The sequence below is a fragment of the Balaenoptera acutorostrata genome, chromosome 6 (genome assembly GCF_949987535.1).
Source record: "Balaenoptera acutorostrata chromosome 6, mBalAcu1.1, whole genome shotgun sequence".
NCBI classification, from domain to species: Eukaryota; Metazoa; Chordata; class Mammalia; order Artiodactyla; family Balaenopteridae; genus Balaenoptera; species Balaenoptera acutorostrata.
The window spans coordinates 8,022,912-8,039,025 of record NC_080069.1 but is presented as its reverse complement, the minus strand read 5'-3'; the positions used below and the strand labels follow the sequence as shown (position 1 = coordinate 8,039,025).

Sequence of the window (16,114 nt, the reverse complement as noted above, 5' to 3'; positions counted from 1 at the left end):
AGGTGAAATTTACATACAGTAAATTCACCCTTTTTAGGGTACAGTTCTATGCGTTTTGACAAACACACAAATGGTATAACCACCACCACAATCAAGATATAGACTAGTTCCATATTTTTTCACTTGATGTCTCCAGCAAGGCTCCTGATTGACAGCAGCAGAGGCTTCTTCACAAGGTAAGGAAGTGCCTCTGGCAATAGGAGGAAAACCGTGAAAACAGTGGCACTGCACCCAAGTAGAAGTGTTGGAGTGAAGCAGCGGAGAGTTCTTGCCGAGAGTGAGGATATCTCTGTGGTCCTGATACTAGGAGCTTGCTGTGTAATCTTGGGCAGAACATTTACCCTCTCTGAACCTCAGTTTTTTCATCTGTATGTTGGAGATAGTTATGGTTGGTGGTTAGAATTCTCTCTGCCCCTTGAAAATCTATGATATAATTGTATTGGGTGTAGATCACAGCAAGATGGATTTGATAACCAAGTATGACACACTCCTTATAATGGAAACTGCCAAAATCATTTGAACTATTGATTTATAAAGATGGTTTTGTCAAAGAGCCTGAGAAGGAGAATCAAACTGAAAAAGACAAGTAATTACAATGTATTGCATTTCAAAAATGTTATATATGTGGAATAATAATACAACATATAACCTTTGGGAACTGGCTTTTTTCACTAAGCATAATGCCCTGGAGATTCATCCAAGATGTTGCATGTATTGCTGAATGGTATTCCACGGCATGCATGTGCCACAGTTTGCTTGTCTATTCATTTGGTGGAGGGTATTTGGGTTTTCAGTTTGGGATTTTACAAATAAAGCTGCTATGAACATTTGCAAAAAAAGAAAAAAGATATAGGCTAGCTCCAACACACCCCACCAAATTTCCTCCTCCCCCTCTGCAGTCACCTCTCCCCCAAACCCCTGCCCCTGGCAACCTCTGTTTTCTATCCCTATGGTTTCGCCTTTGTGAAAATGTCATATAAATGGGTTCATTTAGTCTTTTGAGTCCAACCTCTTTCATGCAGCCCTAGTGCACTTGACATTCACTCATGTCGCTGGGTGTATTTGTAGTTCATTCTTTTTTGTTCCTGAGTAGTATTCCCTTGCATGGACTTCCCTCCATTTATTTATCCATTTCCCAGTTGAGGATCATTTGTGTGGCTTCCAGTTTGGGGCTATTAGGAGTAAAAACTGTAAGTGTGAAGATACCAGCAATCCTCTTTTATAGATTAAAACACAACTTACATTTAGCTTTTCTTATCCTGAGGCAAATCGCAAATAATTCATATGCTGAGCAGCCATGTTCAGAGAGTTTGGGATGGGGACGTCACAGTCGTTGACAATCATATGTAGGGGTGGGGGGGCGGGGAGGAAGAGACGGGGAGAGAGAATGAGAAGCCAGGGCTTTTGGAGTGGAATAAACACCAATTTCTCACATAGTGATTAAGAAATTGATCACTCTTGACAGATAAGGCTGTGTCTTGTTCTATCTGCTCCGAGCCCTCCACCCCACCCCTACCCCACCCCCAAGCAGAGTGTGGGCTCTGGGAACAGGACATCTCCAGAGACTTCCTGGGCTGGGGGCGGAAGGATTCTTCCCCTCACGGGGGAAAGGTTCCAGCCCCAGTGAGAGGTGGTATGAGATGGGAGAGGGAGAACGGGCGGGCGCAACGAGCTGAGGCTGCTGGGGTCAGCTCTGCCCCTCCGCGGATTAGCACCTCTGCTAAAGAGGGCCTGGGGCTGTGGAAGAAAGCAGACTTTAAAGGCAGAACACCCTTGTCTTTCAGTCAAACACGCAGACACAGGAGCATGTATGGGAAAGTTGAAACTAGCAAAGAGAAATGGAATGTCAGGGATCTTGCAGTCTTTTTCTTCACTCAGGTCAAAATACAGCAAATAGCCTTTCGACAGAAATGGGTAGGTCAAGCTGTTGGAAGCTCCATGCCTCCCATTTTATTCTGCTGTTGCAAGAAACCAATCATTTCCAAATAAGTAATAAATACCTCCAAGCGCCCAGGGGTGTGTGAGAGAAGGCAGCCCACTCTCTTTGGGCACCTGCTGCCACTGAGCGGTGGTGGCCTGTAAGCGACCCTACTGTCCAATACAGGGACGCCCAGGCCTGTGGGGAGAGGGTCCTCCCCCACGTGCAGGACCGCAGGGCCTAGAGCCCTCAGCCCCGCCGCCGCGGCTTTGGGAGATGCCCCGGGCGGGCTCTGCTTCCAGGGCTGGGGGGGTGGAGGCGAGGCAGGAGATGCTGTTTTCGCACTTGGGCTTCGCGCTTCCTTGACACTTTCCTGTCTCTCGCTCCGCCGCCAGGTCGCGGCGCCTGCCTGGGCGTCTTCTCCAACTCCGGGTCACCTCGGGCTCGGTGGCGCGGGGAAGGGTGCCGGGGGCGGCCTGTGCGGAAACCGGCCCAAGCTGGCGCTAGGAACACCGCGTCTCCGGTGGCTCCACAAGTCCCGACATGAGCGTCGGGGTCTTGGACTGGCAGCGCTCCAGCCGCTGGGTCCCCGTCAACACCGCAGCCCTCCCGGGAGCGGGGCGCGATTCGGGACTGACCTCGCCCCGTCTGGTCCCCTCGCCTCCATCCGGCCCAGGCCTTTCCTTCCCAGTTCTCTCGCTGGCCTCCCCTCTCCCTGGGGGTCTCGATCTCTATTTCTGTCACCTGGTCTCTTGACTCCTATCTCTTCTTCTTTCTCTGGGTCTGTGTTTCCCTCTCCGACCCCCCCCCCCCTTTTCCCTGGTCTCTGTTCCTCTCTGCTCTCTGCCTGTCCTTTCCCTGCTCTGTTTTTTCCATAACACTTCACACCACCTAAAAGTCTATACTGACTTATTCATTCTCCGTCTTCCTCTTATAGAATGTAAGCTCCACAGGCAGAATTTTTCTCTGTTTTGTTCTATGCTGAATCCCAGCGCCTCGGACAGTCCCTGGCACTGAGTAGGTGCTCAGTAAAAATAGGATGAATGACTGGATGAATGAGTTAATTGATGAATGAACGAATCCTGTCCCTCTGGGTTCTCAAGCCAGTCTTTTCTCTGTCCTTTCTGCCTGCCTTCTTCTGTCTCTCCCCCTTTTCTCTGCTTTCTCTTGTTTCTGTCTCTCTCCATCCCTCCCTCACTTTTTTTCTCGGTCCTGCTGTCGGACAGCGTCCCTCCAGCTTTCCAAAAGGTATGGGTTTGGGCCGTCCGCACCGGGAGATGGTACACCTGGCGTCTCTTGTTGGCCTTTGTCCTAGGGAACCGGGCAGCCTCCCTGTCCAATCGTCGCAGCCTAAGCGCCTAACCAGGTCCCTAGCTGAACTCGACTTCCAAAATCCTGACTGTGCGCCTGGAAATCCCTTCTTCCTGCAGACCCCAGAGTCCTGGGACTCCCGGTTTCCTTAGAGGCAGCCTAGATTTGGGCGAGAGATTTGTAGGTGGCGGTGCAGATAAACACCCTGCAACGACTCAGACTGGGCCTCTCTCTCCATGTCTGGTCTGGGCCTCAGGGTCCTACTTTGAGAAATGGTGGTGACTCTAAGCACCTACTGTGTGCCAGGGGATGCATTCCCCTTTGAAGGGAGTGTTGTTTCTCCAACTCCCAGCAACCCTGAGAGATGCTATTAGCAACTCCTTTTGTAATTGTAATCATTCAACAAACATTTATTGGGCACCTACTATGTGCCAAGCCCTGGCTGCTGCCCTCATAGAGCCTACATTCTGGGGTGTGTGTGGGGAGGAAGGGGTGTGTATAAGCAACCACAGATAAACGAATTTGTAACTCCGTGGAACAGAAGGCCTAGGAATTAAGCGAAGTCACATTTTATGTATTCCAAGAACATTTATCGTGCTCTTTCTCTGTACTGGGCGCAGCCAGTGCTGCAGCTTCAGAAGTCCCTAACAGGGTAGGAGGGAGGGAGAACCCACAAGGGAAAGAATGGGGCCCACGTCACCAAGAGAGATCCTGGAGGTGACAGCTTCGGTCCCCAAGAGTAGGGCCCCTCCGGACAGCTCAAAGATTCTGCAGGCCCAGAGCGGGTCTCGTGCAGCCTGGGCAGTGGGTGCCGGAAGCTCCCGCTTGCCGCTGTTCCCCCACCCCCATCCGAAGTCCTCGGATTTGGAGGAGGAGAGGAAGCCAGTCTGGGAGAGGGTAGAGGGGCGAACGCTAGCGCGTCAGCCTGGCCGCAGGGCGCCCGGTGCTTGGCGACCCACTGGCGGCAGAGCCCGGACTTGCGGGCGCCTGGACTGGGTTTCAGTTCTCGCCTCCGCTGCCCCGGGACCTGAGGAGCGCCCTCCCCATTCAAAAAGCTTTTGGCATCCTTCCCGAACTTGGTGAAAACGTGGAGAATCCTTTTCACTTTTCTTTCCCTTCCCACGGGCTCTTAGATTATGAGACACGAACTGTTTTATTTAAACTTGATTTTAATTTTTAAATGTCAGACATCCTCATTAAATGAAATTTAGAAATATTTGAAAAGCAAAACGAGGGCTTTAAAAAGCGTTTCGTTATAGAAACTCGATAATAAGTAGAATGGATGAAAGAACTAAGACTCAGAAATCTAGATTCGAGACCTGTTGCAGAGCGCCCCGGCTTTGCCCCCTCCAACAAGTGTCTTAACCTCTCTGGGTCTCCTAGTTCCCGTTTGTATGAGGATGGGAACATCTTCTCTCCCTCCCTCTAGCGCGGCGATGTTGTTGTTTCCTCGAAAAAAAAAATGGAATTTGAAAGTGTTCTGTAATCTGGAAATACGGTAGGGTATGCCAGAAACTCTAGTCCTCAGGGCCGGAAGCAGCAGGAAGCGTTTGCGGTCTCTGAGACAGAGCATGGCTTCGCCTTGCAGCACTGAGTAGTATTTTTACAAGCAAGACAGAATTAAGAAGCGTGGCCGACTTCTCTCCTCACGTCCACCGGCAGGAGGCTGATGAGCGCTTCCTGGGGGGCAGAGCTCGGTTCCCGGGGCGGGGGTCTCTAGCCCCCCTCCCCAAGAATTCCCGCTGCCAAGGCACAGGGGCTCGGGAGGGAAAGAAGGTCTACTAGCCTCTCAGCTTAATTCGTTCTCCGTTTTTCCGTCCGCGGGCGACGGCCCTGCTCCGCACTCGGACCCTCCGTGCTCCACCCGCGGGGTGGGGTGTGGGGGTGACGCTGGGCGCAGTGTGGGCCCCGCGAGTGAGGACCGGCTGTCGCAGAGGGAGAAGGAATCGTGCCGGCGGCGCCAGGCCCGGCGGAGGAATTGGAGGGCCGCGTGGGGACAGGAGCCGGCAAACGTTCAGCGCGGGTCCCTTTGCCTGTCTGTCCGGGAGCCCTTAGGTACAAGCTCGCAGAGACGCGTCTACATCTCGGAGGAATTCGTTACACAGGACGAGGGGTGACTTTTCCAGTGCCCTCCCCGGTCCTGTCTCTCTGCGGGTTTCTTGCTCCCGATTAGAAGACTTTGGGGGCCTGCTGTTCGTTCAGGCGTCGTTGGTTTCCAGGGCTGGCGGCCGCCGAGGCTGATTTCCGCAGGGTGCCCGGCGGCCGCACCAGCCAGAACTGAGACTGTGGTCCCGGCGTTGCGCTCGGCTTAAAGCAAGCCCGCTCGGGTCCCGCCAGGAACGCCGGAGAACCCCGCCCGGGGAGACCGTCGCTGTTGTCGCTGTGAATCCTATCGTCCACTGTTTATTAACTTTTTTTTTCAGGGAACTAGAGTTCCGATTCCTCTGTACTCCATGTCCTGCCTACAAATACGTCTCTAAGGTATGGACCGGCTGAAGTCCCAGAGGCCTTAATGGAGCAAAAAAATCCGGCAATTTATTCTTGTGTCCTGGAGAGATTTTTTTTTTTGTTTAATCGTATAGCACATCTTAGTAATTCTTATTTGTCTAAATTTCACGACTTGACTCTTCATTAGACCCAGGCCCTTAGTAAAAAGAGGTCAAAGACTTTCACAGTATTACATTTTCCTTGTAGATTATGGGAAAGAAAAGTGGAAAGAGGGCATGAATGGGGTTGGGCCATATCCCAGGCCAGCCCAGAGACATCTCCTTAAAAATAGCCAGGAGTCCGAACCTCAAAGCACACCACACACACACCCCCCCAACTCCATTCCCAGCGGCCTCCTCAGTGAGGGAGAAGCCTGGGAACTTAGCGGCAGCCGATAAACCTCCTCCAGCCGGCGGGCCAGCGAGGCCTTGAAATGCTCTCTGCTCCTGGCAACGGCGCGGCGGCCGCGGCGGCTCCCGCCTCGCCCAAGGGAGGGAGGGGGTGAGCGAAGGAAGGAGGGAGGGAGCGAAGGAAAACGAAACACCCTAAAAGAGCGGGCCGCTGGCCAACCACCCTCTGGACCGTCCTTGAGCTGAGCCCTCGGGGGAGACAGTTGGGGCGCTGGGCCCAAAGGGAGGGGAAAACGCAGAACACAGACACAAAATTCTCCGTTCCATGCGCCTTCCTAGAAGCAAGGAATCTTTGACGGACTCCCAGGCTTCAGCCCACCAGGAGAGCGCGGACGGGGCTGGGGGGGGACTGGGGGGTCGGTGGTGGTGGTAAAGGAGCTCAGTCGCAGGCCTGGCCAGGAGCGGCCCCCTGGTGAATCCGGGGTTCCTCGAAAGGAAGCGCTTAGAAAGAACAGTCTCTTCCATCAGTGGTCTCACAACAGCCACACAGAGCAGGGCCTGCTATTGCCCCCACCACTGTACGGGAGGCTGGGGGTGGGAGTGGGGCGAGGCTGGCCGCTGGTCACCCAGCTACTGCGACCCTCAGCACACGCGCTCTGGCGCCGCGGCCGACCCGGCACTGCGAAGGTAGCAGCCCGCGTGGGAGCGGCCCGCGTCCTTGGCTTTGGGGAGGACTCTCAGATGGCCGCTCCGCCAGATGCTAAGTCCCAAGGCCCAGTCTCCAGGTTCAGCCCCTTTCGCCCTCTGGGGGTCGCGCGCGGGAGGCAGCTCTGAGACATGGGGCATCGCTGGGGCCACAAATTCCCAGGGAGAAGAGAGATGCCGGGGCAGCTTCCTGCTCCGCCGAGCTCAGCCTTGCAACTCCTCAGAAAGCCCTCGTAGGCCCCTGGCGCAGGCCTTTGGCTTCGTGGCTCTCTCGCTCACCCCAGGGGGAAGGAGGACCCGTTTCAAAGAGCACAGGGGTCGCATGCCCTTCTCGGCTGCATCTGAAAGTGTGCCGGTCGGCGTGTCCCCGCGAAACTGCCTTTCCCCAGGTCCAGCCTCCGGGATCCCCAGGACCCCCTCCCTCTTAAGTTCCCAGGCCCGGGATCTGCAGCCCCAAATTCTGCAAGGCGCTGGCGAGGAGCTGGAGGAAGCTGGAGAAGGGACCCCTAGCACGACACCCTCAGCTTCCCGGGCGCGAAGGGGCCCAGGCGGGCAGCGGCCCAGGGAGCGGCGTCGGTGAGTCCAGCGGGCCCTCAGCCCTTCCGCCGCTCTGCCGGGCGCCTCAGTTTTCTCTCTTCGGCCTGAGCCCCTCTGGACCTCCGCACCTTCAGCTCAGGGAAGAGAATTCCCCGCGCAGCCGCTCTCAGTCTTTCCTCCGGGATTTTCCTGAGAATCCCCACGAGTTGGCCACGATCCCTTTGGGGGGTTTCCTTCCAATCAGCCCCGCGTCCTAGCCGCGGCCTCAGTGCCTGGATTGCCCTCGCGCAGGCCGGGAATCCACGACCGATTACAGACTGCGGAAGCGGGTCTCGCCCGTACCCTTACTTCGGAGGCGCACAGGTTTCTTTCAGGGTGGTATCCCGGCCCCCTCCAGACCCCTCCAATCTGGTATGAGAAACCTGCGCAAGGGAGAGAAACGCGACCTTATGGGGGGTGGGGGGGAAGTTTAACCGAAAGCTTGAGAGCCACCGGCCGGCTGTTATCTGGAGCTGAAGGCTGCGGTAATCGATGGGTTATTTTTACGCGGTAATAGGGCCCTGTGATTGCTCTATTAACCTTTAGACCTGTCTGAGGGACTCTCCGGCTCGCAGCCCCGCTGCGCTGGGGCCTCTAGGCACTGACGCCGACTCCAAACTCAGGCCTGCCACCCTCCCCGCCCCCGCTCTAGGGAGGGGGGGCTGAGGCCGCTGGAAGAGTCCTCTCGGCCGAGAAACTCCGCTGGACTGCCGAGCTCCCCAAGTCCCTGCTAAGTCCCTTGGATTGGAGCGGCGGCGCCGCAGGCAGCAGGGAAGAACGCAAAGATCTGAAGGGAGGAGGCCGCAGGGGCTGGGAAGCTTCGCCATGAAAGCGTACACTTTTATCTGCATGAACATAAAACTGTGCGCAGGAGCCTGGCGGACTCCCCGGGCTACTGCGAAGGTGAAAGGGAGGCTTAGGTGTCCGCGCTCTGATTGAGGGGGGCAATCTCAAGTTTGGCGTCTCTTCCTCCTCCCCAGAATCTGGGGCTAGGAGAATCCCAGTACCCACTATTACCCGGAGCTCTGCAACCAGTCGGGCACCCCCGGTGACCCAGGGCCCCACACCCGAGCCGGGGTCGCGCCCAAGAGGTCACCTTCCCCTCTATCAGCCCCGCCCCTCGCCCCCCGCGTCCGGGGCCGCGGCTGGAACCGGACCACCAGGAAGCGTGGGGAGGAGGGAGGAGGTGGAAGGCAGGGGAGGAGGTGGGAGAGAGACGACTCATTAATAAAGCTGACCCTGGGCAAAACCGCAAACCGAATCGACCTCAGGCAGGGCGGTGGATGAAACCCGCGCACCCCGCCAGTCGCACTTCGGCGTCTTCCGAGGAGATCCCTGCGCCTGGACTTTGCCTGCTAGGGGAGTTTTTTGAACAGCCCCGCAGCCAGGCGCCCGGCGGAGGTGCAGCCCGCCGTGGCGCACCCCCGCCCCCTGTCCTTGCACGTGACTCCCGCGGGCCAGTCAGCGCTGGCGAGCGGGAGCGCAGGGAAGAGGGGATCTGCGCCGCGAGCTGGGGGACTCCGAGGCGGCCGGCAGGGAGGCTGCGAGAGCTTCGCCGCCGCCGAAGCTCCCGCGGCGCCCAGGGGAGCGCGCGCCGGCCTCCAGGAAGCTCGAGCCGCGGCAGGTACGGCTTCTCCCGCGCTTCTCCTTGCTCTTTCCCGTCTCCTCCGCGCTTGTTTGCTTGGGAGTAGAGAGGTAACCAGCGGATGGAAGGGAGACGTTGGTCATACCCCTCTCCCTAACCTTTCCCAAAGCCGGCTCTGCTTTGGCTTAGCAGCTTCTTTAAAAAAAGAGTAAGATTTGAGGGGAAAGCGGACAGGGATACTCGAAGTGCTTCTGGATTCTTTTTGTGTGAACTTGAACGTTTTTAATCCCCGCCCCCGCGTGCAGATTTCCCAGCCCTTGTTTGCATCTCGCAGGCCTGGGCCTGGGTGGCGATGGTGGCCGCGAGAAATCCCCCTGACCGACTACCCTAGACAGGCCGCACGGCGGCTCGAACACGGAGGGAGTCAGACGGAGGAGTGTAGCCCGTGGGTGACAGAGAGGCGGTGGGAGGCCGCGCAACTGGGCCTCGGGGCCCCGGGGAGGCGCTCCGAAGTCGGGAATGGCTGCTGAGCGCCCGCACTTTTCATGCCTCCCAGTCTTCCTATCTGGGGTCCAGGGGATTAAACCCACACTGCTTCTGGGGGCGGGAACCCGGCGGAGAGCACTGAGGTCCCTCAGCTGGCCACGGCTAGCTACCCCGGTCCACGAAATTATGTCTCTTGGCTTTGGGCTGAGGGGGGGGAGTCACCAGGGGAGAGGAGGATGCCCAGGTGGTACACTGCCACCAGGTCGAAAGAATGAGGGGCCTTGCGGTTGGGGGAACAGGGTGGTGAGGGGTCCAGGGCCGGTGGGAGTCGGGGCCAGCGCCGCCGGGAAGGTTGGGAAAGCGCCTCGGGGAAGGATTTCCTGTGTTTCTCAGAAAAGGAACTGCAGCCAAGAGCAGGTTTCAGGCTTTTAAAGAGACAAAGGTTTTATTGGGGTGACGGGGTGATACCCCACCCCTCCACTTCTGGATCTCCACGTCCCCCGCAGCGACCAGGTCCGTTATCGCCGACTCGGGTGTGCGTTCGGGTGTGACAGTTTTCTGCGCAGCAGGCCGAGGGCGAAGGCGCCAGCTGAACCGAAGGAGCAGGAGTGACCTGTAAATGCACGGGAACGTTAGGACGCTCTCGATCCTCTCGGCGCTCAGAAGTAGATCAGAAAAGGGCTCTGAGCTCACTCAGCAAGGAAGAAAGCTTTCCTGTCTGGCCTGTGAATTTGGGGTGAACTGGGATGGGTGATCAGCGGGAGAGGGAAAACTGGGGCACAAGCCCGGATCCCCACAGCAAGGCCAGACCTCTCTGCCGTTCTCAGGAGCTCGTTCCGCTCCCTCCCGGGATGGCCTTCGAGGAGGCTCAATTACAGAAACAAGCAAGAGTCTTTTAAAGGGAGTAGTTCATTTCTTGTCTTAACAGAAAGGTATAGAGCGGTATTTTCTCCCCCTCCTATTGTTCAGTAATCCAACTCTGAGGTAATGTATCAGCCATTTAAAAAGGCAGAGAATGTAATAAAGACAAATGTTAGATTTATGGCATTTTCAGCATTTCCATTTTAAAGCTTAAGTTAGCATCTGTATGTATATTGGAAGTTAGATTACAAAATTATAAATCTTCCTTTCCTGCAGCTTTCTGAGAAAAGAAACTTATGACATTTGTTTAGAACTGCAGGAGTATTCCAGAAAATGCAATGAAGTAGGTCAACTATTTGATTTTAAAATCAAATACCAAATATTTTATTAAGGTAAACCTATGTATTTACTTACTGAAGCCCAGACATTCCTATAGGTATTAATTTTTTGCCTTCATTTTCAAAGGGGAAAGTTGGTGATCTCGGTCAAATTTTTTAATATCCATCCTCTAACTAAACTTCTTATTGGAAGGAAATGTTCCCCAAACCAATAACTTATTGTATAGTTTTGAAAGCAAATAATAAACCACTTAAGAGTTAACATATGACTGTATAATACAGTGCTATAACATTATTATTATTAGTGATGTTGCAAAAGTGGACATTCCTTTTCCAGAATAGTTTTACAAGAATAAAGATGACCATTTATTATAGTACATAATACGTCTGAAGCATTTTCTCATGGTACATTGTAGTAAAAATAATAGTCAATTGTATAGAATTTTCTTTGTGCCTGTTATAAAAGTTTTATAAGACCCTGTTATAAGTGCTTTCCATATACTAATTTATAATCCTCAGAATTACCATACCAGATAGTTACCTTTAATATTTGAATTTTTGCAAATGAGGAAACTAAGACACAGAAAGGTTAAGTAATGTGTCTACAGTCATTCATTCAGTAAGTGGCAGAGCCTGGATTTAGTACATAGTTCTGTTAATATATCTGTAAGTCTACTACTGCAATTAAAGAAAAAAATGTTAAGGGTAGCTGCCTCTCCTAAGGAGAAAAGTGGGCATAGACTGGACAGCCGTAAACCCCTGGAGTCCTACAGATCCTGTCCCCTACCCCCTTTAATTGTACTTTGATCTTAAAGGAGTTTCAAAACTTTTCGATGCTTCAGTCCCCTCTTTTGTAAAATGAGGAGAGACACTTTTACTTAGCGGAATTGTGGAGAAAATGACCTGGAACTAAGCAGGTGCTTCAGAACGCGGAGCGCTTAGTTTTATCAGAAAAATTGCCTGGTGAAATCAAAACACAGGATACAAGGATATAATCAAGTCCTACAAACTGTTCTTTCCCCCAAGCAGTCTCATTGGTGTTCTGATTCCATATGTGGGTGGATCAGTGATTCCATATGAAAAACCCATTCGATGAATTGGAATGGTTCAGTGAGTACTGTAGTTCTGTAAAGTGACTTTGTACATTCCTCTTACTTTTCTTAATATCAGTCTGCAAAATCTCCAAAATAAAACTATTTGCGAGAAACGTGTATCTTGTCTGATTTGATGTCCACGTGATACAACGTATGGATAAGAGATTCCACAAACTTTTTCACCGAGATTTAGCAGACACTGTGCTCACTTATAAATATTTAGACTCTGCCTCTAGTTAAAAAAACAAAAAAAGATTGCAAACAAAAACTTCTTAGGCTGCTGGTTTTTATAAAGTTTGTCCTTGTCTTCCATGGGCAACCTAAAGTTCTTTCATGGCCAAGATCAGTTGGGGATAGGTGGGGGGGGACAGAGGAGATGGGACGAGATTTCTTAGGTCTAGGTTCTGCGCGGAAACCGGAAACCCTTGGACTTTTAAAATATTGTGACAAGAATATGCTAGAAATAAGGTAAAATTAAAGTCCTTCCTGACAAGCAATACAAAAAAACAAAAAATTGAGCGTGAGCATAACCAGTAATTTCATGTCCAATAACTAGGAAGCCCCGGGTCTCTAAATCGCCCCTCCCCGAGGCTTCCCTCCGGCAGCCGGACCCCACGGCCTCTGCAGAACGGCTTCCCGCGGCGTCGGGTGGCCTCCGAAGCCGGGCCCCCGAGAGTGGCGCTTTTGTTTGCAGGGCGGGAGAAGCAACCAAGCTTAGGGGAAATGGGCTCTGAAAGCTCTGGATGAACTTATTTCCCTCTTTGTCATTCCCTCTTTAGACTCGGCTGCATCTCGGAGGAAAGGAGCCCGCCCGGCCCTCGGCCTTGGAGCCAGCCTCCCGCACCCTGCACCGCAGGCCGGGGTGTCCTGAAGACGGCGGTGCCGCGCAGCGACAGGCCAGGCCCGCGTGACCCCGGCTGGAGCCCCGTGCCCGCGCCCGGGCGCTACCCCGCGTCTTTGCGACCTCCAGCCCCTGCAGTGGATTCGGCCCCTCCTCCACCACCTCCGGGAACAACCGCAAATTCAATTTGGGATTTTCCTGAGTAAACCAGAGCCTAGAGTCTTTGGCTCAATGCTGGATTTAATACGTATATATTTTTGAAGGATTCGTGTGTGTTTTTTTTTTAAACCTTTGATTTTTGATCTTCATTTTTGTGACAGCCCCTCACTTGTACATTATTCGTCTTTTTATTTTTGTATTATTATTTTCTCTCCCCGCACTGCTCCTTGTTCTGAGGACTCGGACGCTGCGAGCGCGCGTGGCGATGTACCAGAGCCTGGCCATGGCCGCCAACCACGGTCCCCCTCCGGGGCCCTACGAGGCGGGCGGCCCGGGCGCCTTCATGCACGGCGCGGGCGCCGCGTCCTCGCCGGTCTACGTGCCCACGCCGCGGGTGCCCTCCTCCGTGCTCGGCCTGTCCTACCTCCAGGGCGGAGGCGGGGGCACCGTGTCCGGGGCCGCCTCGGGCGGCAGCTCAGGGGCCGCGCCGTCGGGCGCAGGGCCCGGGACCCAGCAGGGCAGCCCGGGCTGGAGCCAGGCGGGAGCCGAGGGAGCCGCCTACACCCCGCCGCCCGTGTCGCCGCGCTTCTCCTTCCCGGGCACCACCGGGTCCCTGGCCGCTGCCGCCGCCGCCGCTGCGGCCCGGGAAGCCGCGGCCTACAGCAGTGGCGGCGGGGCGGCGGGCGCCGGCCTGGCGGGCCGCGAGCAGTACGGGCGAGCCGGCTTCGCGGGCTCCTACTCCAGCCCCTACCCCGCCTACATGGCCGACGTGGGCGCGTCCTGGGCCGCGGCCGCCGCCGCCTCCGCCGGTCCCTTCGACAGCCCGGTTCTGCACAGCCTGCCCGGCCGGGCCAACCCTGCGGCCCGACACCCCAATCTCGGTGAGTGCTGAGCGCGCGTCCCCGGGCGGTCCGGGGCCGGGACAGAAGTAGTCCTGAGCCTTGTTTGGGATATTTAATTTTACACAGGTATGCGGGGGCGGGGGCGGGGGATAGAGGGGCTAAGTGAGTTTCCAAGGGAAGCAAACTGGGAGACAGAACCTGGCGGGCGGTAGTGGCGGTGAAGGTCACAGCCCCACGGAACCTAGATTCTGTTTAGTGAGGGCGGGCCTGCCCTCTAGATCCTTTTCTGAAAGGGAGAGACGTCTGCAGGGTGGCCCCGGGCGTCGGGTGTGTCTGGGTCTACGTGCGCCCGGGCAGCGCCCGTGTGTAGGTGACTGCGGAGGCCGCCGGGAGACCCGGCTGCACAGCGCTGGGAACACCGGGTTTCTGCTCCCACCTCCTCTCGGCCGTTGCTCAGAATCCTCTGCAGGGAACTGATTACATGGCTTGCGCCCAAGATCTTCTGGGCCATTTGGCGGGCCAGTTGGAGGATCCCTCGGGGGTGGCAGAAGATTTTCCTGTCGGGGAGTTCACACCGGGAACAAATGAGGGACCCTAGCAATGGAGATGGGTTGACCTGGGATCAGTGCCAGGTGGGTGCCTCGGGGCCAGAGCGTGTCGTGACCGTGTGCTGGTCGGCGGGGCATAGGTGCCCAGGGCTGCGTTGGAAGCGCACCCCAGGTCGGTGTCCGGGAACGCGGGGAGCCCAGAGGTGCATCTTTATAATGCCCGACGGAAGTGGAGACTTTGCCGCAGGTCCAAGTGTTCAGCCTCGTCCGGTCCCGAGGGCTGGGGTTAGAAATTACAATCGTAATGGGCACAGTTTTATAGCTTCTTTGAATGTCAGACTTGGCAAGGACGTCAAACGTGTGCCCCTTGCTCCCATTTACAGATGAACAAAATGAAGTCCGAGGCAGGGCTTCGGCGCTTCAGGCTGAGAGAGAAAGGAAGTGGCAACGCTAGTTCAAAATGCAAATGACCTCTGGTCCTGTGGAATTTCAGGAAGGGACGGGATCCGGCTTGGATGGAGACGACTCTTGTAGGGGAGGGGAAGCCCAGACTTGAGCAACAAAGTTAACATTTACTGACTACCTACTAAGTGCTAAATCCTTTCGCATTTGTTCTCACTTTGAAGAGTAAAGCCTGTTCCTCCCCCAGGTTTCCAGTCTTGGGCTGGCTCCGAGAAGGGTTCAGGCTTTGAAGAGCTTTTAATTTATCCTTAGACCCTGGGTGGCCTGGGGAAGATCCCCAGGGGTGTCCGCCCAAATACACATCTCAGGTAAACTGATTAACCGTGGACGTGGCGCCGGGGCTTGGAGCTGTGGCTCCCAGTCTCCCCCTCCCCGTCACAGGGGAGCCAGACGGCACCCCCAGAGAGGAGGGCCCGCCCCTCCCCGGGCTCCGGAGACTCTCGGGAGGACCTTGAGAGATAGCTGGGCAACATCTCCATACAATGGCAGCTCGAGGTGGGCGTGCTGGGCGCGGGCCCCTCGGGCCCCGCGGTCTCAGAACTCTCCTGAGTTCTCTCTAGAGCTCCCTCTAGAACTCCTATTTTAAAACAGCGAGGAATGGTCCGCGCAGTTTCACTTCTTCGAACTTGTGGGGGTGGGGGTGGGGGTGGGGTGGGGAGGTTGCCTCCTAACCCTTGTGATCCTGGACTGAGAATTTGGTGCTTGGTTAGGGCAAAAAGAGAAGTCTGAAATCCAAAGATGGGGGGAGGATTCTTTGTGGTCATGAGAGTTACAGCCACAACAATGTAAAAAAAAAAAAAAAAGATACTGTATGAGGAGTGCACACAGTGAGTATTTAGATTCTCAAATGTAACCCATACCAGGCCGGAGGGTGTTGAAGTAAGTAATGTTTCCCACACTCCAGTGTCAACAGATGGCAAGCTGACCTTTAAGGAGGGCCCCCTTGCTGACAAGTGTGGCCTGTCTTCCGGGTGCGCTGTGCTCTGTCCCCACTACTTCAGGAAGTCCCACCTGAAGACAGCCCTGGGGTCCGGCCAAGCAGTTGGATTTTCTCTTCTGTACACAGCCAAGTGTTTTAAGTGGTCAGGTGATGAATGGTTCCACATTACCTATGTGAGGGGACAGGAGGCATGTTGAATTTGTTGGCATTCACATCTCCAGCATGTTCTGCAGGTGGCACTTGCATAACAGCCAGTTAAAAGCAGCATATGTACATGTGCTTTTTATATGTTCCTCCTATCACATGGATCCTCCTGTTAATGCCTGGTAGCTTTATGGAGGACCATCACTGACATGTTAACTGATGCTGAGTGATGGAAGGATGATGACGAGTGATTACTGAGTCTGTGGTGTTTATTGAGAGCTTGCTGTGTGGAGTTGCCACCGGGTCCTAAGATGGCAGTACAGGGTGGAGGTATGACAAAGGCAAACCTAGATTCAATTTCAGGTGCCCCTGTGATCTCGGGCAAGGTACTTACCTCTCTCAGTCTCCTCTCTTTTCCTGTAAAATGGGATGGTTGTAACTACTTTTAGTGTTGTTTTAAATTAGAA

General features: G+C 54.8%; 1 protein-coding gene across 5 annotated transcripts in view; it reads left to right on the top strand.

Annotated features, from left to right (window-relative positions):
- GATA4 (GATA binding protein 4) overlaps positions 1–16,114 on the top strand; it is a 78,922-nt gene that overhangs the window by 17,660 nt on the left and 45,148 nt on the right. For 2 of the 5 annotated variants that reach the window (XM_007192682.2, XM_057549455.1), the window contains exons 1-2: positions 8,834–8,971; positions 12,491–13,592. In XM_007192682.2, the coding sequence (XP_007192744.2) occupies positions 12,977–13,592 (616 nt within the window). In that variant the 5' untranslated portion in view covers positions 8,834–8,971; positions 12,491–12,976. Of the gene's footprint in view, positions 1–7,265; positions 7,348–8,833; positions 8,972–12,490; positions 13,593–16,114 lie in introns of those variants that run through there. The other 3 variants (XM_057549456.1, XM_057549457.1, XM_057549458.1) reach the window with 2 other exon arrangements.